At 41.8% G+C, this 24,193-nt stretch overlaps 2 protein-coding genes and 1 long non-coding RNA gene across 4 annotated transcripts in view; 2 read left to right on the top strand and 1 right to left on the bottom strand.

Annotated features, from left to right (window-relative positions):
- Positions 1-9,794, top strand: part of IGF2R (insulin like growth factor 2 receptor) — a 57,911-nt gene extending 48,117 nt beyond the window's left edge. For both annotated transcript variants that reach the window (XM_051613344.1, XM_051613345.1), the window contains exons 40-48: positions 103-337; positions 1,298-1,434; positions 2,420-2,534; positions 3,459-3,605; positions 4,950-5,134; positions 5,629-5,815; positions 6,897-7,061; positions 7,647-7,716; positions 8,155-9,794. In XM_051613344.1, coding sequence (XP_051469304.1) covers positions 103-337; positions 1,298-1,434; positions 2,420-2,534; positions 3,459-3,605; positions 4,950-5,134; positions 5,629-5,815; positions 6,897-7,061; positions 7,647-7,716; positions 8,155-8,556 — 1,643 coding nt within the window. In that variant the 3' untranslated portion in view covers positions 8,557-9,794. The remainder of the gene's footprint in view (positions 1-102; positions 338-1,297; positions 1,435-2,419; positions 2,535-3,458; positions 3,606-4,949; positions 5,135-5,628; positions 5,816-6,896; positions 7,062-7,646; positions 7,717-8,154) is intronic.
- A 2,330-nt stretch (positions 9,795-12,124) lies between these two features.
- On the bottom strand, positions 12,125-12,848 carry LOC127382146 (uncharacterized). Its single transcript, XR_007888886.1, has 2 exons — positions 12,794-12,848; positions 12,125-12,535 (listed from the first exon to the last, which is right to left on the bottom strand). It is a non-coding gene; the product is annotated as an uncharacterized LOC127382146 (long non-coding RNA).
- Positions 12,206-23,972, top strand: LOC127382144 (solute carrier family 22 member 2-like). The gene is made up of 11 exons (XM_051613346.1): positions 12,206-12,686; positions 14,665-14,768; positions 15,857-16,011; positions 18,579-18,747; positions 19,663-19,777; positions 19,883-19,989; positions 20,106-20,320; positions 20,761-20,869; positions 22,072-22,184; positions 23,217-23,316; positions 23,820-23,972. The coding sequence occupies exons 1-11, from the start codon at positions 12,276-12,278 to the stop codon at positions 23,884-23,886; spliced, it is 1,665 nt and encodes a 554-aa protein (XP_051469306.1). The 5' UTR covers positions 12,206-12,275; the 3' UTR covers positions 23,887-23,972.
- The last annotated feature ends 221 nt before the right edge of the window (positions 23,973-24,193 follow it).

The raw sequence follows: 24,193 nt of genomic DNA, 5'->3' as shown, positions 1-24,193 counted from the left end.
TTTGTTGATACCACAAAGCTTCTAATCTAAAATCCATACATGCCTGAAAGACTCTAGCAAAGTATTTTTTCCCTTTTTTTCCCTTGGCCTTCCCCCTTACAGCAACTGCAAGAAGGGAATCTACTATTATCTTCACTTGTGATGAAAATGCTGGTGTTGGGAGACCATACTTTTTGAGTGAGACGCTTGGCTGTGCTGTGACATTTGAGTGGAAGACTCAGGTTGTTTGTCCTCCCAAGAAGATGGAGTGCAAGTTTGTCCAAAAACACAGAACTTATGACTTGAGAATGCTCTCTTCCCTGACAGGATCATGGATCTTTTTCCACAATGGAAACTCGTGAGTAATAAGCAACTTCAGGGAACAGCTGGCTACTTAATACAGTTGAAGTTATATTGTGGCATAGTACTTTTGTTTGGTCCCTGTTCAGAATCCCTTTAAATTGCTGACAGTGTCTTAAAGCTCTCAGTGCTTAACACTGCATGTAGACAAAAATCAGAAAGGAACCCATTTTATCTGAAGAGGATGAATAATTACTGTCTTCATCCTCATCCCGTCCCTCTTTTGGTAACTCCTAAAAAGAGAAGTCTAAGCTAAAAGCTTTTTAAAGGCTATTTAAACTGCTGTCTTATCAAAGTAATTTCTATAGTATAAATGCAGTTGTTTTGATTCTTAATCATGTTGAACACAAATCTTAATGACTTAGTTGCTGTCTTTTGACTCAAGCCTGTAACTTTTTGTCTAAAGTTTTAGGGCTTTTTCCCCCCATTTCTCTAAGTATCAGCATAGAGGAAATAGGAATGACAGGAAGCAATCAACCTCTCCAGCTTCCTCCTTCCAGTTAGCAAACAGAAATCAGCTGGCAAGGATGAGAGCATCCAATTCTGAACTTTTGGTAAATTGTGGGGTAATAAAACGGTTTCATTCACTGCCTTGCTACTAGTTCCTCTGTTCTAATAAAACTTAACTTGTAGAGCTCTGAAGAGATGCTGAGTTGAGGATAATGCTATAACCTTTATAGCTGAAAAAACTTTTGGGTGTTTTTTGACTCAGTTCCAATTTCTAGTTTTGACCTAGGTCAAAATTAACTATCAATTTTTTGCACAGTAATTTAGTTGAAAATGATTGTTAGATGTAATCTACTAAACCTTAGTACATACTTCATTATGCCAGCTAATTACAGTATTTAATTTCTTTCAATTAGGCTAGCTTCCCATGAAGATTCTGAATTTATTTCTCACTTTTTCTGTTTAGCCTAACTGAATTTTAAAAAAGGTTTGTCTACCATGTTCTTTATAGGTACTATGTGAATCTCTGTCAGAGGGTACATGAGGGACCCACAGGCTGCCCCGAAAGAGCCAGTATTTGCAGGAAAAGCCACAATGGAGATGTTCAAGTTCTTGGACTTGTTCATACACAGAAGCTGAATGTGACAGGTAGTTCTACCTTTGTTCCTTTAGAGATGGTTAAAACTTAAAACCTACCTGTAGTGGTGTTTAAATTATGGCGAAGCCTTTAATTTGAAGAGTCTTTACCACTGAATCTTCTGCTTAAAAACAAAAGCAGTAAATGCTACTACTCAAACTTAAAAGTGATGTTTAAGCCATGAGAAAACATTGGAGCAAACAAATAGTGTTGTCATGAAAGTGATAAGTAGTGAATTGTCCATCTGAACATCAAGAAGCACTTCTTTACATTGAGAGTAAGCAAGCAGTGGCATAGGTTGCCTGAAGAGGTTGTGGAATCTTCTACTGTGGAGATATTCAAAAGCTGCCCAGAACCATCAGACAGCTGGCTCCTGGTGACCTCCAGAGATCCCTTCCAACCTCAACCAGTCTGTGATTCTATAATTGTGGGACAGGGAATTATTTTTGTTCATTCCTTTTTGAAAGACTTGTTCTATGTCCATTAACTTCTTCAGTTGAAGAAGCATATGAAAGATGACTAATTGACTTTAAAGAAGATGAATTTTAAAAAAAATCTCATCCTTACTCAAGTTGTCAGTTTAAAGGATGTTTTCTAAATTGCTGAAATTGAGGGAAATTTTCCATCCAGCTACAAAGACAATGGGATGTATTGCATGTGTTTATTGCATGAGTTCATTTATAAATGGATATCTTTGTTTATTCTTGGATTTAAAAAAATGACTTCTTAAATGTAAACATTCGTTATGGCCACACTGGTGACCTGAACACACAGTACAATGTAAATACAAAGGTGTTTGAGGAATGTTTTTTAACTTACCATCAGTGTGAAGGCCTCAAGTTACTGAACGTTGTAATTGAGATAGGATCTATGCAATGGAAAAAAAAAAATAATCCTGGAAGATAATCTTATGTAATGAAATCTAGAGAATGAGCAAAGGGAATTTCTGACAATTGCTTACAAAAAATCTTGAGAGTCACCATTTTTCTGTTTTAGGTGATACACTGTATATTAGTTACTCCAGTGGGCAGGAATGTAGGAAAAACAAGAAAGTAACAACAATTATAGAACTGAAGTGTGCAAAAACAGTTGGCATGCCAATGCTGCAGAGGTGAGTAGCAAATTAACATACCACTGAATCCTCATGGTTTATTCTTTTGTACCTCTCTGGGAAACTGTAAGTTTCAGGACAGTGACTGTCTGATATATTGGGTGGTCTCTAAAATAATCCTTGGCCTGTACTTGTAAGATAGGGATCTTACAGAGTTTCAGCACCTGTGTACTTCCATGGCCAATTGTATTCTGCATTTATCCTAAAATTTCTGGGTAAAAAATTAAGCATTCTCCTTCCAAATTGCATTCGACAATAGCTGGGATGTTGTTCTTTTCAATGTCAGTTGTATTAAAACCATGCTTAACTTTGCTCAAAATCTGCTTAGTAGAGAACAGTTACTGTAGATAAATGAGCTTATAAAACATTGTTTATTGTTGCCTCAATACAAATTATTTAACTTAAAGCTGTCCAAAGTGAGGTATATGTGCACCATCACAAATAGTAAGAAAGCTTGGTGGCTTTTTGCTCACTCTTGGTTAACTGTGTATTTGTAGGATTGGGATACTGAGCAAGATGTTTAGTATGAGTCAAAGAACTAGGCAGCAAAATCTGACTAGCTTATACTCCTTGTCCCAGTTAAATAATATGCATCACTTTAAAGCTGCCAAGAGCTGCCTGACATGTTTTTTAGCTAAAATATTTTTATAAAACCCTCTGGTACACTCCATGACTTCTGGAACTTTTGAAGTAGAAAGTTCAGCTGCAGCCGGGTTTTCTTAGGTCTTGGAACTGCACAAAAGTGAAGTGCAAGCAAGCAAGTAGCTTGTTTTTTTGATTGCTATTGGAATGTTTTAGCTTACTCATGGCATAATGCTTAGGCAGGACATTCACACATATGGGTTAGCAGCTCTCTTCCCTTTCTCAAGATACTATGCACTTGTTACTGTTTCCTGGAATCATGAGTTGTCTGTTATTTGGCAGGATTGATGAAGAAAACTGTGCTTACTACATCACATGGGACACACGTGCAGCTTGTGCTGTGAAGCAGCAGGAGGTGGAGGTGGTGAATGGAACAGTTATTAATCCTGCAACTGGGAAAAACTTCTCTTTAGGGGATGTTTATGACAAGTAAGTAAAAAAAAAAAACAAAGAATGCAAAACAACAAAACCCCAACAACCACCAAAAAAGATACTCTCATCTTGTTGAACTGTACTGGAAGAAAAGGGAAGTGGAAATAGCACTGAATTCACCTTGTACCACTGACTGACTTAAAGGCCTGCTTGCTAGTGCATCTCCCAGATGGTTTTATAGCTCTGAGTGTGTCTGCGTGTACTCAGAACTAGTCTAAAGCCTGCACATGCTCACCTTGATTTTAGATCTGTTATTGTGGGTTATTGCTTGCTTCCATAGTGTATAAGCATTAGTTCAGTGGGTTTTTTCTCCTTAGAGTACTCCTTGTCGTTTTACATAGCACCTTTTTTCCTGTTCAGATGATCCATATGGAAGTAGGAACCCATGTATCAGAAGTCTTAGAAGTGAGGAAGGACATCTCTGGAGGAAGGGTCAAGCTTGACTGAACTCAGGGGAAGGAAGACCAGCATTTACACTGACTGTGCTACACATTGCACATAGCTGGTCCAGAATCTCTTGTAGAGTACGATATTTAACATCAATGTTGGCATTACGGAAAGAGATCTGCCTGTACTAGTGTTACGGGAAGAATAAACTGACTCTGCTTGCAGGGCACAAACCATTAGTGTGCAGGATTGGAGTAAATGAGCAGAAGTGCTGTGAATGAACCTGCTGTGCAAAGCTGGTGATAGCATTACAAGCATAGAGAAAAAAACAAAAATGAAACAGGCTTGAATGAAGGAGGAGAGGAAGTCAGGACAAAAAATAGAATTGTGTAATGTGAGATGAAAGGCAAGTCATATTTGAGCAAGCTCAGCCTTTGAGATAGAACAAATAGCTATGAATCTGTGCATTCTCACTCTGGCCAACAGTGTGAAAGGATACAATTGTAAATTGTACTTAAGTAACACTTGGGGTAGACCTAGTTGCCCTTCTGGAGGAGACAGCTAGGCTATGCTATTTGTCATAGCTACAGGCCACACAATGAGATCCTTACAGCCAGTAGGAGAGCTTGTGTATGAACTACTGAATCATGCTTTTGTCTCCAGTTTATCTTAATCCTTTGGAGGTATTTACATGTTCATACAGCCACTGAGTTCAGTATAACTAGAAAAGTTTACTTGTGTTTTCTTGGATTATATTAATGCTAAATATAGTCCTCATTTGTAATGTTCAGGGAGGAGGCCTCAGTCCTGCATCTTTTTTGTTTACTGTTCACTCCAACTTGCTCTGGAATCAGCCTGTAGTAGCAGCTACCCCTGTTGCCAGTCTTGTATCTTGGGAATAACCTAAATCTGTGAGTTTAGACTTAAGGATAGACCTGTCATCTGTTTTCTCAGGTTATACATGGCTTCTGGTGACATACGGACAAATGGTGATAAATATGTATATGAAATTCAACTTTCTGGTATAAGAAACTCAAGTATCCCAGAATGCTCTGGAGCAAACATCTGCCAGGTTAAAACTAATGAACGTCGCTTTCGGAGGATTGGTTCTGCCAGAAAAGCTAAATATTATGTTGAGGGTAAGTACTTGCTCACTAGGCAGAATTGTTTGATACTCTGTGTAAATTGTTTCATCAGAAAATGGTCCTTGTTTCACAACATCTGTGCTGATCCATTTCTGTGAAGGTATCCAGAATCTGTCTAGCAGAATATAGGTTGTTTTTTGTTATTGTGTAAACTCAGTTGTAAGTATGGCCTAAAAATAGGGTTTGGTCTTAACACTTAATTGAAAGACTGGTAGAAACAGTACAAGACAGAAGACTTGGTCTCCTGTTTTCCTCTGTGTTCTGCATAAGCAATGCATCTCCTTTCTCAGCTACTTCTTCTGAAGAACTTAGCCCCACTGTTCTATAGCAACTGATAGGATCAGCTATGTAAAAGTATAAGCTCACCTGCAGGTACCACAAAGTGTAAGCAAGCAGTTACTGCAGAAGAAATGCATAACTTTCCAGGGTCTAGTGCTAATAGTGTTATCAAGGAAGTAGTAAACGATAAGAGTTTTTTCTCATTGTAGATGATGACTTGGATGTGATCTTTTCATCTGACTCCAGATGTGGTAAAGATAAATCAAAGTTTGTGTCTTCAACCATTTTCTTCCACTGTGATGAACAAGTAAAGGAAGGTGTCCCTGAATTCCTTCATGAGACAGCAGATTGCCAGTATTTATTTACCTGGTACACATCTGCTGTGTGCCCATTAAGGTAAGTAGTTTGCTGTTCTCTGAAAGCAGCTCTTGTCAGCACTTCTCAGCTATAGAATTTTTAGTATTTGTTTCAGTGATTGTGAAAAAAGGAAAAGTGAAAAAAGCAGCAGACTCATGGGTAGATTAAATTGGTGTTCATGTAGGTAATGTCTGGCACGTGACCACTAAGTAAAAGCTTGCCAAGTTCTTGCAAGATAGGGACATAAAGCTGCTTTGTTTGCATGGGAAATGGAGAGGCATGGTGGAATTAATATTGTTATCACTAAGTAAAACCTACTGTAGCTAACAGAACATGCTGTTCCATGTTACCAAAAAGAGCAACCAGTATTTGGGTAAGGGTTTTTTTGTGCTCCTTGCCTTACTCTCTGAAAAATTTTAAAGCCACAACAAAGACTGGCCTTCCCCTCTATCTGTCTACTTTAGGCTGCAATTAAAATAATTACTGGTCTTACAGGAGTAATGAGGTATTTCTGCAATTCATTATGATCAGCTTATCAACAGATCCAAAAAGGAGTACTGAGGTGGCTGTTAAAAGCAGAGTGATGGTGTCTAGGTGCTTACCAACATTATTGACATGTAGGCAGCCTCACTGTGAAGAATGGAGTGACTGCTTCTAGGACTGTTCACTTTCTGGCTGCTAGCGTGAAAACAACAGGGACTGTTTATTCTGGTTAAACAGGCAATTAGCTATTGAGATCTGTGTTAGTGCCGTAGTCAGCTGGAAGGTGAATAATAGTTATAGCTTTTGCTACTTATTCAGGTGCAGGTTTGGTGCTAAAACAGCAGCTTTGTGTGGGCAGCTGCTGCTGTGTAGGCTCTAGAGTACCTGATCATGCACTTCAGTTTTGACTGTAATCAGGTTTTTGCACTGTTGGAAAGCATACCAGGATTTAGGCACAGTACATACCTTTTTATTTTTTTCCAGTGATTTGTACATAGAATTAAAGTCCCCTGATTTAATTTTTTAATAACTGTTAGGACTGACAGGATGATGTGTCATGTTCAGTTTCTTTGAATCTGCTGTTTCTAATCTAGTTTGGTGCAACTGGTCTTGCTCATCTGTCTTCCTAATTTGTTAGCTCGACCAATGATCCAGGAAGCAATGGGCACCAGACTGATCAGGAGGCCCAAGTACATAAAGGCCTTTCAAGGAGAAGTCAGGCTGTTGGTGCTGTGCTGAGCGTCCTCCTGGTTGTTCTCACTGCATGCCTAATAATCTTGCTGTTCTACAAAAAAGAAAGGAGGTAAGAAATTATTAGGAGGCTTTAGAAGTTTATTTGGTAGGGCTTGTTTTCCCCAGTGAAAGGGCAGTAGTGAACTGTAGAGATTCAAGTTCTCTCTTTCAGTTGGCAGCATCTGCTGTCAAGCTGCTGGTGTTTTTTAAATTCCCCAGTGCTGTCTGAAGGTCCCTGTAAAGAGGGCTGGAGTAAACAATTGAACTGGGCTAGTCTCTGTTGTGACAACTGCTAATTAAGGAGGGTAAACCAATGTCACAATATTGTTAGTATTTGGTATCCCTCTCCTTTTGTGATGTCAAGCTGGAACAAACAAATGCAAGTCCTGCTTCCCGGACAAGTTTGTTGTTTTTTTTTTCCCTTAGACATAAAAGCCAGAGGTGTTACAGAACAGTCACCCTCAGGCAGTAGTAAGGGGGATGACGTACATCACCACAGACTGAATTTTTTTGATTCAAGGTTAAGTGTCACTATTCAATAGCTCGCAGCTTGCTTGGTGAAATGCTTTATGTTGATGGTAAAAATCCAGTGAGGACAAGTGAGGGCTAATAAGGGGGATACAGTCTCTAATGCAGTATTCTTCCCCTTCTTTAGGGAAATTGTAATAAGCAAGATTACAAACTGCTGCAGAAGAACATCCGGTGTTTCCTACAAATACACAAAGGTAATACAATGGCAAAATGGAAGGTTCTGTTTCTTGTCAAGTTGTCTTAATATAAAGCATTTGTTGATAAATAAAGAAACCCCCCTAGTTCTTAATGACTTCAGTGTGTGGAAAACATAGTGTGTGGCTTCAGGAAAGCCACATAGCTAAGATGTCTACGTTTATATTGTTAAATGGGAAGGGAAGATAAAGTTGTGGAAATGAAGAGCAGTCCATAAGTAGCCAAATAACACATACATGTACAGAAAGAGAAACGTCTGTTTCAGGCATAGTGAAAAACAATAGTAACAACATGCTATTTCAGTATTACTATCTTATGACTAAGTGACACCTGAGGCCTGTGTCATACAGGGTTTGACAATCAGGGAGATCAGTGTGTGGCAGAGTCTAGAGTAGTATACATAGTTAACTCTTGCAATTACTGGTTTTTTCTTGCAGATAAACAGTGAAGAGGAAGCTAATGAGAATGAAACAGAGTGGCTTATGGAGGAAGTTGCAGCACCAAATCAAAGAACAGCAAAAGGAGGGCAGGAGAATGGTCATGTTACTACCAAGTCTGTTACTTCTGAAGCCTTTACCTCTCTCCATGTGGATGATCTGGACAGTGAGGATGAGGTGTTAACCATTCCAGATGTAAAGATTCAGACAGGAAGAGGACTAGACAAGAGCAAACGTCCACAAAAGAAGCTACCTAGTCTTGGAAGTGATGACAAAGCTTATTTGCTGAATGGGGGAAATGAAAGGAAAGCAAAAGCCAAGCCAGGCCAGCAGCAGGCACAGAACTCTACAAATACAGTGTCATTTCATGATGATAGTGATGAGGACTTGTTGAATGTTTAATAACCCCTCTTGTGCCTAATCAAATATATATAGAGAGATTATATATAATGGGACAACATTTCCAACCAAATATGAGGACTTCAGCCTGAAAGATTTTTCTGAATTTTGCCTTTAATGAGAAACCATTGAAAAGGGAAGAAGACAGATTTCTTGGTTGTTTACAATGATATGTTCAGTCATGCCTGGATTTCTAGCATCCAGGCTGAGTTATCTTGACTCTCTCTAGCCAGGACACTTTTTTTTTTTTTAGGTTAAGTGCTTTTTTAGATGTTAAGTGCTTGCTTAAAAAAGAGAAACATTTGAAAGGAAAGGATTAAGGTTCAAGGAAGCCCCTGGCTCCTGAGACTCAATTTATCTGACTACTAGCATTTTAACTCCTTGTATTTATTGATCCTCACTACTCAGGTTTGCTTAACAGCAACATGTTCTTCCTGCCGGCAGGGTATTATTCTATGGGTTCACCATTGTAAGACAAGGAAAAATATAACTTTTATGTGTTGGGATGATTTGATGTAAATTTTGGAACTGGTCTAATTTATCCTGTAAATTTAAATATCCATTCTAATTTAAACAGATCATTGGTTCAAAGGTATTGACTGAAAGGTACAACTCTGTATAGCTTTAGCCTGAAATGGTTGCTGTTCTTTGCATGATATTTTTTTGGTACTGGTCATATGACTGACTTAATCAGTATTTGCCTAAGCAGCTGACAAGCATCCAAAGACTTATTTTGTTTTTCTTAGATTATGGCTGGACTAGGCGACCGCACAGAGAATCAGAGTATTCCAAGAACACAGAGTCAGGATTCCTATAATACAGTCTGAACTGCCCAGTTTGACATTACCAACAACTAGAGGAGCCCTAGTTGGCACAATACCTCTCTCTGCTATTAATTACAAGAAAAAATAAATTGAGCCAGTGTTTTCTGATAGCCTAAGTTCTAGCTCTTATGCTACGGCCCTGGCCATGGTCATAGATTTGAAATGTTGCTGGCAATGAACACAAGTCAAATTTCTTCTAGAAGTCTTATGAGCAATGATAGGGTTTCAAAGCATGGTACAAGTACATGCATTGGTAAGAATTTTGGGAAACTTTTTTGTTGTTTCTTTTGGCTGGCTTAGTTTCAACAATGGTTTCTTTTTATAAAAACTCCATTTTGAATCAAAATAGTGTAATATAAAGTATTCAGCAGTTTCAATAAAAGATACAAAGTGGGTATTCCAAACCCCACATCTCAAGTTTGGAATCTTTCTTACTCTAGTCTGTAATGCTGCTCATCAGCCTGGTGATACACTTTTTTGCAGTGATAGCTAAAATCTTAATCTCATCACTCAAAATGAGAACTGATGTTTGGTGACAAAGATCAGGATATATAGGTAAGCCTCAGTGGTTTATACCTTATTTTATCAGATTTGGGGTTTATTTTTCTTTTATTGTTACCAGTGGATCTGTAAATCAGTTTGGCTAAAGCTGAGTCTTGTTGTGCTTAAAACAAAAGCAGCAATCTTTGCATTTAGCATTAGGTTAGTTTTGGGGAAAAAGGCTTGACAGTGTATTTTTAGTACTGTCCATTACAATTGCAACAGTTCCTACAATGGATGTTGAAGAATGCTGCTTCTGTTCCCCAAGTCTTGAAGGCTGACATCTTGGAGTTGTTTGATCCATGAACCACTGCATGAAATGAATTCCCAGGTATCAAGGCATAACACCTCACAGTCTCTTCATTGTGACTCTGCATAACGAGGCTTTGGTAGAACAGAGCTACTCTGCTGGGGGGTGCTTATCTGAGCAATATCAACGATGTATTTCTAATGTGCAGCTGACACTGCTGAGAAACTTCTGCACCTAGTCTGGGAATTATTGCCCAGTTTTTATAGGCATTTGTGGGCAGGCTGACTGAATCTTTTTGTTCAAAGCGGAATGTATTACTCGATTCCCCACTCTTTTCCAGTAGATTACCCTGTCTACCCAGAGGAAGTGTAGTGTTAGGAGAAACAGTGGGAACCAGACGAGTATGTACAAATGACTGGGTCAGGAGCTGAAACCCTGACAGTCACCTGCGTGGCACAGTGCTGCCCAGCCCCTGACTGGACTGCAGAGAGGGTGGTGGGAAATCAGTAATAAAGGCTCAGTCTGGATCTAATCTTTTTAGTTCACATAGAATTTAATGCACAACATTACTAACTGGATAAACAAAACCACTAGGAAAGAAGTGATGTGAGTTTTTTGGGGTATGTTTTTAGGATACAGCCTAATCACCCACTTCCTAGGCAGGCTTTGATTTCAGTTTCTTTGGCCTCAGCTGACTGCATGCACCCTGCTGAGGAGGCTGTGGGGGAAGGCTGTGAGTGTGACAGCTGCTGTGCTCTTCTTTGTCCCTGTCCCTGTCCCCCTCCTCAGCCCCATTTGGAGCCTCTGCAGCCGTGGAGGCAAAAGTCTGGTGTGGGGTGGTGCTGTGCTGAGCTCAGGGTGACACATCTGTGAGTGGCTGCAGGAGAGGAGCGCTTGTTACCTCACTTCAGCCATTCCTACCTGAGAAGAGAAGGTAGGAGAGGAGGGGACACGTGGGTGTGATGTAGGGAATGATCTGAGGATGCTGGCCCACAAAGCAGCAGTCAAAGCTGATAGGCTGCTGTTGCTTGGATGGCTGATGGGCAGTGACACCATGTGAAGAACTGCTTCTGTTTATCCCCTGGCTAGAATTGCTACATAAGCTGGTTTATTTTTTGGAGGGTATTGAAAGGAGGTCTTTATTTTTTTGACTGGTTGCCTAAACTACAGGCAATTTTCCAAACCCTTTTTCACTTTTTTCCATCTTGAAAGTTTTACCTTTTGTTTTTCTTTTTGATGGAAGCACTTGTTTTCAGCAAAAGTAGCACGTGTTGGAGCAGCACATGTCTATCCATAGAGAGCATGAAGTGTCATTGGAGCCTGATATAACTGGATTTTTTGAGGGGATACCTCACAGTGAATTCTACATAAAGTCTTACAGGTCTTCTACTGTAAGAAATTGCTGTTTTGGCCATAAGTATTTTATATTATGGCTTTCCAAAACTATTTCCAGTGCATAATTCCTTTGTGAATGCTTTTTATCTTCTGTATCACAGCAATAAATATGGTCAGGTGAAAACTCTGTTCCCTGATGTAGGTGGGAAATGTTTTCCTTGAGAGTGGAGTATGAGGGTGGCTGCAGGGGTGACATACATGATGCTGGAGTTTGTGGGAAAGCTGTTCCTTTACTGTTACATGACTCAATGTAGAGATGCTTCTGTTTCACAGTGTACTTACCTGTTCTTTATAGAACTTGGTTGATGAGGCTGCTGGGAACATGTGGTTCCCACTACACTAAACTTTTCATTTGCTTGCCTGTTGGTGGAATTGTCCATCTACACTTGATCCTTGAAGTGGCTCTTCTTTGAGGAGCTGGTTTGGCTAAAAAACAACTCAAAGTGCTGTGACTGTTAGCAGCTTTTCTGGAGAAAAAAAATACATTTGCTCTGATTAGGGTTTAAATGCAGATTCTTCCTGGGTGAATTAAGGTCTGATTTCAAATGAAACGTAAAAAATAAAGCTTGCAACATGTAGTTTAATAATTTATGAAGTTAGTCTTGACTTTGGGTCAAATGTCTTTGTTACTTAAATAGCGTTGCTGCCAACTAAATATATCAGTGCTGCAGTGAAGTCCTACATGAAGTTTTTGGAGTGGTTTTGATACCAAAATGCCAACTCTAGATGACATTTTGGAGAATGTTGGAGAATTTGACAGGTTCCAGAAGCAAACCTTCTTTGTTCTGTGTTTGCTTTCTGCTGCCTTCACCCCAGTGTACGTGGGTGTTGTCTTCTTTGGGTTCATCCCCGAGCATCGCTGCTTCAGCCCCGGGGTGGCTGAGCTGAGCCAGCGCTGTGGCTGGAGCCTGGAGGAGCAGCTGAATCTCACGGTTCCTGAGTGGGGTGGCCACGGGGCCAGTTTCAGCAGCCGCTGCAGGAGGTACGAGGTGGACTGGAACACGACGGGCGTCAGCTGCACCGACCCCCTCGGCAGCCTCGTGGGCAACCGGAGCACCGTCCCTCTGGGTCCCTGCCGGGATGGCTGGGTCTACGACTCACCAGGAACCTCTCTTGTGACTGAGGTAAAAGCAAAACCCCCCTTTCCCTTGCCCTCTTGGTTACAGACAAGCTGAGGGATGTTGGAGAGGGTTGGGGTCACCTACACTGTATTAGAATGATGGCTGCTTACCTGAATGAGCAGATCGTCTTGCTGCAAACTTGCACAGGATGCTTTGCAAGTTGTCTTCCCTCTGTCCTTTCTGCGCAATGTTGCCTTGGCTGCCTGGATCTGCTTTTATCTCCAGCTGGGGAGCAACACATTTCAGCAAATAAATCCCAAGATAGATAAAGTCCAGATCTGAATGAAACTCCTGTCCCATGAGAGGTCAGATTGGTGGAGGTGTGTAAACAGTTCCTGCAAGGGGTCAGCAGCTCCCAGCACTGTGAGCAGAGTCAGTCGATCCCTCAGTAGGCATGTTGCATGGACCCTCCCAGCTCCCTGGGGTCCCTGCCCAGATCTTAGGGGAGGTCTTGATTATTTTTTTTTTTCTTTAACAAAGAAAGTATTTTAAACTTTGTCTCAAATATGATTGAATGACAAAGGGTGGGGGGGAAAGGTAATCACCTCCTACAATTACACAGCTTAATTCAGGAATGAATTGCAGAAAATATGACGAATGTTTTATGTTCTCATGTGTGAATAAACAGAAAATTATATTCAAGCTACTTAGGATACCTTAGGATTTTAGGTCCTTTTACTTTGAAAGCAAATCAGTATCTGGATGATAAACCTGATTTTTTTCATAGAAATTCCCACCAAATTTTTAGAGGTGATGGAAGTCAGGGTTTTTTTCCCCCCCATCTAACACAAACCCAGGAGTGGCTCTAGCAACTTTAGCATTTACAGTTTTGTAAGAAGTTGAAGCTAGATTTTTAGGTGGTGTACTGTAAGTGTGCTTCTTTCAGCAAAGTATGGACTGTGTGATATTAAAGTGAAGAAGTGAGACAACTCAAACAGAGGGTGACCCAGGACCTCACAAAGCAGCCATGCAACAGGCACATCTCACTGCAGAAGGCTAGAGCATATGCTGTGATCCAGAAGCCCCCACCGTGATCTTTCAAGATTATGGGAAGCTGAAAACTTGCAGTGTGTGTGCAGTCACATTTTCACATCAGTCACCTTCCTTTAGCTTCTGAAGGAGGTACAAGGCCAGGCCCACAGGTTACTTCCTTGGCAGGATAACCAGAAACATCACATGCCTCTATGTGTATTTTGGCAATACATTTTTCTTTTGTGTTGAACTGTTTCTGTGAAGGTTCTTGGGTTCTGTTATGTTGTCCCTTGCTCTGGCAGCCAAGCAGGGAAAGAATAGCACAGAGTAAAGCATATTATTTGCTCGAAGGAAAAATTTACACATGGATGAGTATCCTTATGGGAAACCCCACAGGGCATCAGGAGTATCTAGCTTTATATTGATTGAAGATGTAGAGCTTTAAGTAAACCCAGCTACCAGTAGAAAGGGAAGGGATTCTCAGTCATGTTAGGATAGCTTTTTGAAGTTATTTCTTTCTCTAGCAGCTTTTATGTATATTTACCTAAGTAAGATTAGAGAACTGAGGCTAGAGGGCAAATGAGAGCTGAGGGCTCTGCAGGTACTACTGTGGCATGCAAGGGTATGGGGCAGTCAGGACTGCTTAGAAACATTCACCATCAGCCACAAAAAAAAAGATGAAAGGCCCAGGATGATCATTAGGTCTGTGCTGGTTTGATCAGCAAGGCCTAACACAAATTAGGGTCCTGATCCTGGCAGGTATCAGCTCAGCTGAGTTATTTCCAGTAATGAGATGAGACATGAATGGGAAATACCAGGGGATTGCTCAGGGGCTTGATCCTGTTTTTAGTGTTGGACACTTAATTAAAAATAATTAAGGTTTCTGGGTACTGATAAAATGGTCATTGACCCAGAAACAAATTTAAATCTTTAACTGAAGCAAAGGAAACTTGTGGATGTGAGCCAGGTCCTCATTTTAACTCTCTTCTAACTGTGGTTGCTCCTTTAGTTTAACCTGGTGTGTGAGGACTCCTGGAAGCTGGACCTCTTTCAGTCTGCTGTGAATGCTGGGTTCTTCATTGGCTCCATAAACATTGGCTACATAGCAGACAGGTACATGTAGGCTGACAGTAAACCCCTCTGACCTCCCTTATCAGTTCAGCAGCTAAGCTGATAAAGGCTGAGAAGGGTTGTGCAACTGCTATCATCTCTGCTCTTCTCAAAATAAGGTCAACCACTGGATGTTCAGCTGTGGTATGAGGAGTGAGTACTCTGTCTCTTAGGTCATACCTGGTGGTTTGCATAAAGCTCCCTCTAGGTGAGTCTTGCAGAACCTACAAGGACTATCTTAGGACCATGCACCCTAAACTCCCTACTGTGCTGTACCAGAGCCCTGTAGTGCTAACCAAAGCCAGGACACACTGGTTTGGAACCCCCTCTTGAGCTGTCACACTCTGTGGCTGCAGCTTGGAAACACCTTGTTTCCTCTAGAGAAACTCTGAAATAGTAGATGCAGAGATTGCCAGATTGGTACAGCAGCAATCACTGTGAAAAAAAACAAATCCATGTGTCCTGGCATCTTTAGTTCCCTGTTCAGAGCCAGCAGGGACAGCCACCCTAGCCCAGTCAGCTGATCTTGAAAGGAACAAATGCCAGTATTTGAAGGCCCTTTAACCCCCTTGATCCCCTCCTGCCCAGGACAGTTAGTAACTCAGCTCTAGCCGAGTTGCTCCAGCTGTGAAATGCAGCCCAATCACAGCAAGATCCGTACATACCAGATTTTTAGACATTATGAGTGTGGTAAATAAAACCGGTGCATACAGACTTTTTTTTTCACCTCCATTATAAAAAACAAACAAAACTACTACTAAGCTGCCTGCTCTGAAATTCAGGGATAAAAGTTACAATTCAAATACATGTAAATAGGGATTATTGTCCTTTAATTGGGAAATTTTTCTTTCTTCTGAAAGCCCTTGTGAAAGTGCAGAGCAATTGGCACAGTAATTTTTCAGGGAATAGGAAAGCAGATAAGTGAGTAATGGGCTAAGGATAAAAGTTTGTATCTATCCTTTGTACAGTAAAGTTGGACTTTAAACTTGTTTTTCCTTTTTTTCAAAGATGCACAAAGCTCTTACTGGTTTAAAATCCCTGTGTTTTCATGACGAGTGTTTTGCTTTGCATGTTATTATCTTCCAATCCAGGTTTGGCCGTAAAGTTTGCCTCTTGAGTACGATTCTTGCAAACGTTATCTGTGGAATCCTTCTGGTCTTTGTGCCCACCTACCTGTGGATAGTCATTCTCCGGTTCTTGCAAGGACTGGTCAGCAAGGGCTGCTGGACTGCAGGCTACATCTTGGGTGAGTTCTGACCTTTTCCTGGGAGCAAGACTGGCTGCAAAGGTGAAGAAGAAAAAAATAAAGCACAGCCCCTCAAGCCCCAAACAAAAGCCACTTGAAAAATGTCTCCCATAGAGCTTTATCAAGGTGTGTTCTTCCTCTTTGACTTCTCAGGATTTTTGCAAGCACTGTCATTATGCAGTGTCAACATTAGCCTTCAAGGCTCCAGCAAACTGCAGTGTATCAGAGCTGTTACTTCAAGACAGGCTTTGCCCTGTGGTCCAGATCTTTGCTCCTCTCCCTCCCCCATGGCCAGGGAAGGCCATGGTCCCCAGGCAGACTGCAGCTGCTCCAACCCATTCACAGACGGTGTCATGACAGAGGAGGCCATCATAGAAGCAGGCAGAGGGTGGGGAAAATCAGAGATATTTTCATGACACAAAGAGCATTGAAGGGCCAATAGAGGCTTTACAGCCTAAAAATAACCAAAGAACATCATGCACTTGCTGAGAAAAGGACAAGCTGTCTGGGTATCTGGGCACTTGTCTGAGTGGAGGCTGGCCCAGGGGATTGCAGAGCACTGCAAGGAGGCAGGGGCTGTGTTGGTGCCTCTCCCAGCACCTTGCATGGACCCTGGCTGCTGGTGAAGGACATCTGCATGGCAGAAGGGTTGGGGCCAGCCCAGGACCACTGTCTGATGTGTGGCAGAGCTGCCTGGGACTTCTCTGACTTCTCTACTGTGGAGTTCAGGCTCTTGTTAAAAATACCCAACACCAAGCAATCACCAAAGCAGCAAACTAAATATTTTAAATGCTGCCCAATAAGCCTCATCTAGATTAGGATTTTGGGTGTCTACCAAATAGCTCTGAGTGATCCAGTCCACTGGGATTGTGGAAAAAGATGTAAATTTCAACACCCTAAACTTCTATTAAGTCTTTTAGTGGGGACATCATGTTAATGCAATTATCCAGATGTCTGATAAAAATAAACTGAAGACATCTAGCCAGCAGTCCAGACCATCTTCTGCCAAGACGTGGTTGTTCCTTCCTGTGCATATTCTAGATCCTTGCTTGGCCTCTTAAATATTTTTCTGACACAAATTAAATCTTCATCACCTCATCTGGGGAGCTTTATGCTATTTTAGAGCATAAAATCCCCATCAGGACAATGACTTGTCCTATCCTGGTATTTTCCCTCAGTTACAGAGTCACAGGGTAGTTGTGGTTGGAAGGCACCTCTGAAAATCATCTAGTCCAACCTCCCTCTCAGAGCAGGATCACGTAGAGCAGATCACACAGGAACAGGTTGGAATGGGTTTTGAATGTCTCCAGAGAAAGAGACTCCAAAACTGCTCTGGGCAGCCTGTTCCTGTCCTCTGTTACTGTCACAATAAAGAAGTTTTTGCTTATGTTTAACTTGAACCTCCTGTGTTCCAGTTTGTGCCCATTGCCCCTTGTCCTGTCATTGGACACTTGAAAAGAGACCAGGCCTGTCCTCCTGACTCCTTTAAATATTTAAATACTTGAAACACTTAAGTGTTTATGAGATCCTCCCTAAGTCTCCTCCAAGCTAAACAGACCCAGCTCTCTCCGCCTTTCCTCATAGGGTGGATGCTCTGTTCCTTTAATCATCTCTGTGGCCCTCTAGTTGCATCTTGTTACTTCTGGATTCTCCTTGAAACTCTCATGAGAGAAGTCAACCAGAATCAGTCCCAAAGCCCCTTTAAACTTGTATTCTCTCCCTAAGGGTGGCCTATACTGTGAATACCCAGGGAAGGGTACGAGGGCAGAGCAATCTTGTCACATCCTCCTGGAGACCCTTCAGCTGCTTTTGGCTCAGTCCTACTGTGCCTGGGGAGATGTCTTTGTGCATTCTTTGGCCAAGCAGTATTAGCTAACCTGAGGCTCCAAAACACAGCATTTCCTTCAGGTGCTAAATAACTGCTTTCTGTTCTTTTTCTGATTGGTTTGCTTTCTTGAAATCACAGAAATTTGAGTGTGCTTGGGCCTGCCTGCTGGAATAGTTACTTTAAGCTCTGTAACAACAAGAGCTAACCCTAACATTTATCCTGTGATGTGCAGTTGCACGATGCAGGTGAGTCGTGAAGCCATCCTGGCCAGGAAGCTGTGTGCCATCCTGGGGTACAAGTATTTCTTACACACTTGGAGTGACATGCAGGCTGAAGGCTGCCGTTTGAAAACAAAATATGTGTTTTGTTACTGGATTGGGGACATTATGTAAGTTGACGTTAGATTTTGCAAGAAAACCCATCCGTGCTCTTTGAGGATTGGTTGATTTGCTTTGCTATTTCCATGACAGAAGACAGTACCAGCTGCCTCTGGCCAGTGTAAGAGCAGCAGCAGAGTTTTCTCCTCTGCTGAGTTTGGGTGGCAGAAAAGCAAATCTTCCTCTGTGAGCACCAGGGGATTTTTGTCTGGCAACTCTTGCCAGGAAGCCCAGGATAACCAAGATGGTTTATTTAGGGCCTTAACACAGCATTGGTTTTCCAGCTTCCCTGCAGAACAAGTCGCTGCTGTGCTGAGCATTCTGGGCTGAGCTGTGATTCACCTGTCTCTGTGTGGTTGCAGTGACAGAAGTCGTTGGTCCCAAGTACCGGAGGACGGTGGGCATCCTCTACCAGACGGCCTTCTCCGTTGGGCTCCTGGTCTTTGATGCTGTTGCTTATGCCATCCCCCACTGGCGGTGGCTGCAGCTCACCGTCACCTTGCCGAGCTGCTTCTTCCTGCTCTACTACTGGTAAATGGGCTTTTGTTGTATCTCTGCCCACAACCCCAGAACCAGCTTCTTCTGCCTCCCAGGGCTTGATACGGAGAGGAGTTTGGCGCTACTTTTCTGTTGTATGTGCCTCTTAGTGCAAAGAGGAGGTACACAGCAAAAAGGAGAAGGAGATATGACCCCTCAGCAACTGAGACTTCATTACACCTTAACCTGTGTGCTGCACCTGGCTTCTGTTTAACAGAAAGACCATTTGGAAAAAAATGGGGAAGGGTCGTGTAACATCATATATTATCTAGCATTTCATAAAGGAAAACAAATAGTTCAACCTAATTTAGTGGATCTTACACTAAGAAGGTGTTTATTGAGAGGCTGATAAATGCTAGCATAACTGTAACAGGTTGTTTACATTTTCTTTTAAGGAAAAAATCTTGAAGCTTTTTGTCCAACCAAAAGAAGGCATGTGGGTTCACCTTTAGTTTGAATTCTCTCCTCTCATTTTGATTGATATTTTTCAGTTTGAGTGCTTTGATTTAAGAAAGTGTCTGGATAGATCAAGTATTTAGGAATAGCAGAAAGAGATGCATTGTCTTTCTTTTTCCTAAGAGGAACCAGTTTGTGATGAACAGGCTGGTAGCACTGCTCTTGCTGAAAGCCCTTCCCTGATTTATATCTAGTAAACTCAACTCTGTCTAAAGTTACTACCACAACTGCTCCTCTTCCCATTTCAGCAGTAGGATATATGACTTTTCCTGGTGAAGTGGGGTAGGGATGGGGAGATGGGGGGAACAACACAACAACAACAAAAAAACAAACACAAAGGAAAACCCTACCTGGTTCTTAATCAACCAAAGCCCTCTCTCCACGGTCTCCATACGTCGGCGCACTCTGTGAGCTTTATGTTTTGGTATATAACAGCATCCACTCGCATTGTAGGTGCCTCCCAGAGTCTCCCAGATGGCTGATCTCTCAAGGAAAAAATGACAAAGCTATGAAAATTGTCAGTGATATAGCAAAAAAAAATCGGAAAAAGATGCCTTCCCATTTTGAGGTGAGCTCAGGGTTTGCTTATACATGTAAGTAAGCATCATGATAGTCCCTTCCATCAGCTCCTCTCAGCAGAAACTTACTGCACTTTGTACTGGCTCTTCTGCAGGATATTCAATTTGAAGAGGAAGATGGTGGAAAGCAGAGTCCTTCACTCATTGACCTTGTCAGGACACCACAGATGAGAAAAAACACATTAATTTTGATGTACAACTGGTAAGATGATCATGTTGGAGAGCTGTTCTTGAAGTTTTGGTTATGAAGGCTCCAGGAGGAAACAGACCTTGATCCTCCGGCTGACTAATAAAACCAAGGTCCTCTTCTCTACCTAGGTTCACAAGCTCTGTCCTCTACCAAGGACTCATCATGCACATGGGAGTAGCTGCTGAGAACATGTACCTGGATTTTCTCTATTCTGCACTTGTTGAGTTCCCAGCTGCCTTCATCATCCTTGTCACTATTGACCGTGTTGGGCGTCGCTACCCCTGGGCTCTGGCAAACCTGGTGGCTGGGGCTGCCTGCCTCCTTACAGCCCTGATCCCAGAGGGTGAGTGACTAGTGTGAGGCCATGTGGAAGCTTCCCACCCTGACCTTGCCTTCTGGGAACAGCATTCACCTCTCCCTCCCTTTTCCCAGGGTCCAGTCCCAAAGCTCCACAAATCCCTGCCTGCTGTTGGGTGCTGTCTCCCTGACTTTTAGTTGCACTACTCATGCTGCAGAAGTGAAATGAGGTTGATTTGTGGCACTGCTAATAATAAATCTCAAAGCACCTGCATTCCCTATGCTGCTTTGGGAAGGTCCCTATGCCACAGTTCATGAGGTGCTGGCTGTTCCCATTCCCTCATTCACAGAGGTGAAACAAGGCCCCTTCAGAACATCAAGTGATTTGGAATCAGAATTACCCCCTAAAACAACACTGCTGTATTAACGGACTCCTGCTAAATCACTGGGATGCTTTTAAATGTGTTGAATGCGTTTTGTCTGCAGACATTCATTGGCTAAAAGTGATTGCTGCTTGCATTGGGAGAATGGGAATCACAATGGCTTTTGAAATGGTTTGCTTTGTAAACACTGAACTGTATCCAACATATATCAGGTAGGTGCATCCTCCTCCCTGTTGGCATTTGGCCTGGAAACAAATACCTGGGGCCAATGTGTATGTTATGTTTTATACTAAACTAAGTTATCCTCAAATGCTTCAGAACTATAGGGGTACTGCTGAACATAAAGTAGGTGAAGCTTAAGTAAAATGCTTTGAAAAGTAGATTTATGAAGACAAATGTGCTTCAAGGCAGATGAAAACTCATGTGACTGAAATAAAGGAGAAAAGGTTTCTGAAGTCCCATGTAAGTGCTTGGGTTTGTGTGCCATTCGAACCAAAACAACTTTTAAATGGATCTGCCCAGAGTGGAGTATGATATGGAGAATGTGTGTTAACTAAAGCCCTTCACCTGAGGACTGGATTGTTCCCCTGTTTGTAAATGGCTGCCGGGTGAATAGCTCAGAAGTAAAGATGTGCTTGCAGAAATCTAAAGCTTGCAAGTTAATTCTTCTTCAAAATCTCCTCTTTCTACCCAGTGACTGTAGGCCATTGGCTGTAGAGAAGATATCTGCACTGACCAGATTAATCTTATTTCTTCATTGGAGAGACACTGATTATATGAAGCTATACAGCATAGGCAATAACAAGACTATTAATATTCTTTCTCTATCCTAAATGAATACAGTGGAGTTTTAATTTTTTTAATAGTGTGTAGCAAACAGAAGAATCATTTGCCCCTCCTTGCACTAAGTCAGCCAAGATGTACTGAAGCTAATGGGTTTTTTCTCCCTGGAGGTGTTCAAGGCCAGGCTGGACAGGGCTTTGTGCAACCTGCTCTAATGGAAGGTGTCACTGCCCTTGCAGAGGGGTTGGAACTAGATGGTCTTCTAAGTCCTTTCCAATCCAAACCAATCTATGACTACCTATGATTTAGGTTTTAACTCTATCCAGAGACTTCTTCCCTCAGACACTTTGCACCTGATACTCCTCTGTCTTTACCCTTGGGAATTTGCTTACACATTGGAAAATGCAGATATACTTTCCTGTTTCCATTTTCTGAGCTCTTTATTCTTGCAATACTTAGGTCTAAATAACTTCTACATGTGCCCACCAGTGGAAAACTAGGACTTTGCAAATGATTTTGGCATTTTGTGGTCTGCTGAGCTGCACGCTCTGTGCAAGGGTCGGAACTGTGATCTGTGCCCTTCCGTCCACAGTGCTGTGATGCTAATGTGATCCCTCTGCTCTTGAACCAGGAACCTCGGGGTGATGGTCTGCTCCTCCTTGTGTGATGTTGGTGGAGTCATTGTCCCATTCATTGTCTACAGACTGGTGGAAGTCTGGCACGATCTGCCGCTCATAGTTTTCAGTAAGTGCCACCTTACCTCCCTGCAGACTGCTCCTGGAAGGCAGTGGCAGAGCCCAAGCTTCAAAAAAGCCAGCTCAGGCAGCTGCCCCAAAGTCAGCAGAAGCTGCTTCCCATCTACAAAAGCCACGCTCTTCAGTTTGTAACAACCTGGAGCTTGTTTATGCATTCATGTGTCCTTTGCCCGTTATATTGTTCCTTGCATTTAAAGGATGCTAGAGGTAACTGCAGGTTCAATAGATGGCAAAGAGCTGAGAAATGTCCTAATGTTTTGATGAGATTAATATTTTGATTAATTCAAATCTGATCAATTACCACTCTTCTGTGAGGTATATAGTCTCAGTCCAGGAGCCAAAGTTTGGAATTTTACATAATTGCCTACCTAAAGGAGTACAACTGTGGCTGTTACACCTCAGCATTTCTGACAGTCTGTTAACTGGCTGTTGTCCAGCTATTTGCAAAGAGGTTGGTAAATGAATACTAGGTGAGTGTTTGCAGAGTAGTGACCTGATCTCTCAGGTCAGGGTCTGCATATCTTTTCTGAATCTTTAGAACTGTACACTACAGAAAAATGTCTCAAATGGCAATGTGCAGTTTTTAACAGAACATTTAGCTGGGTGCTTGATAGATTTGAAATATAAACACCAAACATGCAAAGTGGGTAAAAGCATTATTAGTGGAGAAGTGAATCAAATAGAGTTGGAGGTATTACATTGTGCATGTATTTTCAAATCTCATTATGTAAACAACAGAAAAATGGAATCTGTTTCCTTGCATGCACTCAGACTAGAAAGGCTCCTTTCCTCTTTACAGTTGTCTGTCCTGTGGTGCCACAGTTCATTGCATAACTCACAACTGAACTTGGCTCATTGCTGTCCCCACGTAGCCATCACACCCTCCAAAGGATGTGATTATCTTGTATGAAGAACAAAATAAAATGCCATTTATAAGTCATCTGTGCCAGGCAGGTGAAAGTAGTGTATATGCTCTAAAATTGACATATGCTAACAAGCTGTGCATCTGTTCAATGTGAAGCGGTTCTTGGTTTGTTTGCGGGTGGATTGGTGTTGCTCCTACCTGAAACTAAAGGAAGAGTTCTGCCTGAGACTGTTGAAGATGTTGAAAACTTTCACAGGTAAGTCATGACAATGAACTCTTAGCAACTTTCATTCGAAACTGCAAAATTCCTGCACAGAGCTCCTTGGGGAAGTCCAGGGGTTACTTGGCTGCCTCTTATGATTCCAAGAAGTTGCTAGTTATTTTCCAGACTCTCTAGCTGGGGAGATTTTCTTTTTACCACTTGTCTACCTAGGCATCTGAAGCAAAGCATAGGCTGTTACTGGCCTGTGAATAGCTGCACTAGTCTCTCAAACCTGCTAGAGTACTATTATAAATCTATTTTTGCTTAACAAACCTAAGTGATCTTATGCAATAAAAAAAGAGCATTCTTGATAGCATCTACTTGTGCAGTGAGTGAAGCACCAGTATCTACTGAGGAGCCAGAGCAAATTTAGAGGATTTGAGGACTGGCGCTCATTTTCTCTAGGGAAGAGGCAGGGCAAGTGAAGAACTCAAAATTAGATGCTCATTGAACACCCTCATTTGTGGTTTGCTGCTCATGTCTTGTTATTCTTGCAGACAAAGTGTTCCAAAGGCCAAAAAGATTTATCTCCACGTCCAAACGTCAGAAGTAGCACATGACTGAAGAAGGTATAGCTCTTTGTGGGTACCCTACTTTAAGGCACTAGCATGGAAAGGCAAATTGGAATAAATACTCTCTCCTGTGTTGCCTCTTTTTGTCTGCCTATCCTTTATTTACAATGTTTGGGAGTTTCTGATGGGATCATCCCTATTACTGTATAGCTGCTTCTCTCTGTGCACTATGATGCAAATATGTTTCATACCAGCTTTGTGGACCTCAGCATGGAGGCAGATCTTAACTTTAGGATGGTGGCATCTATCACAACAAAACTTGATAAGCCTCCATGAAGTCTGACTTTGTTGCTTTGCCT

This window comes from Apus apus, chromosome 3, assembly GCF_020740795.1.
Source record: "Apus apus isolate bApuApu2 chromosome 3, bApuApu2.pri.cur, whole genome shotgun sequence".
Classification (NCBI taxonomy): Eukaryota; Metazoa; Chordata; class Aves; order Apodiformes; family Apodidae; genus Apus; species Apus apus.
This window is presented reverse-complemented; position numbering and strand designations above follow the sequence as displayed.

Coding starts and splice junctions, on each gene's coding strand:
- LOC127382144 (XM_051613346.1), top strand. CDS start 12,276: ATGCCAACTCTAGATGACATTTTGGAGAATGTTGGAGAATTTGACAGG. Junction 12,687..14,664: donor GAACCTCTCTTGTGACTGAG/GTAAAAGCAAAA, acceptor TTGCTCCTTTAG/TTTAACCTGGTGTGTGAGGA. Junction 20,321..20,760: donor TACAGCCCTGATCCCAGAGG/GTGAGTGACTAG, acceptor TTTTGTCTGCAG/ACATTCATTGGCTAAAAGTG.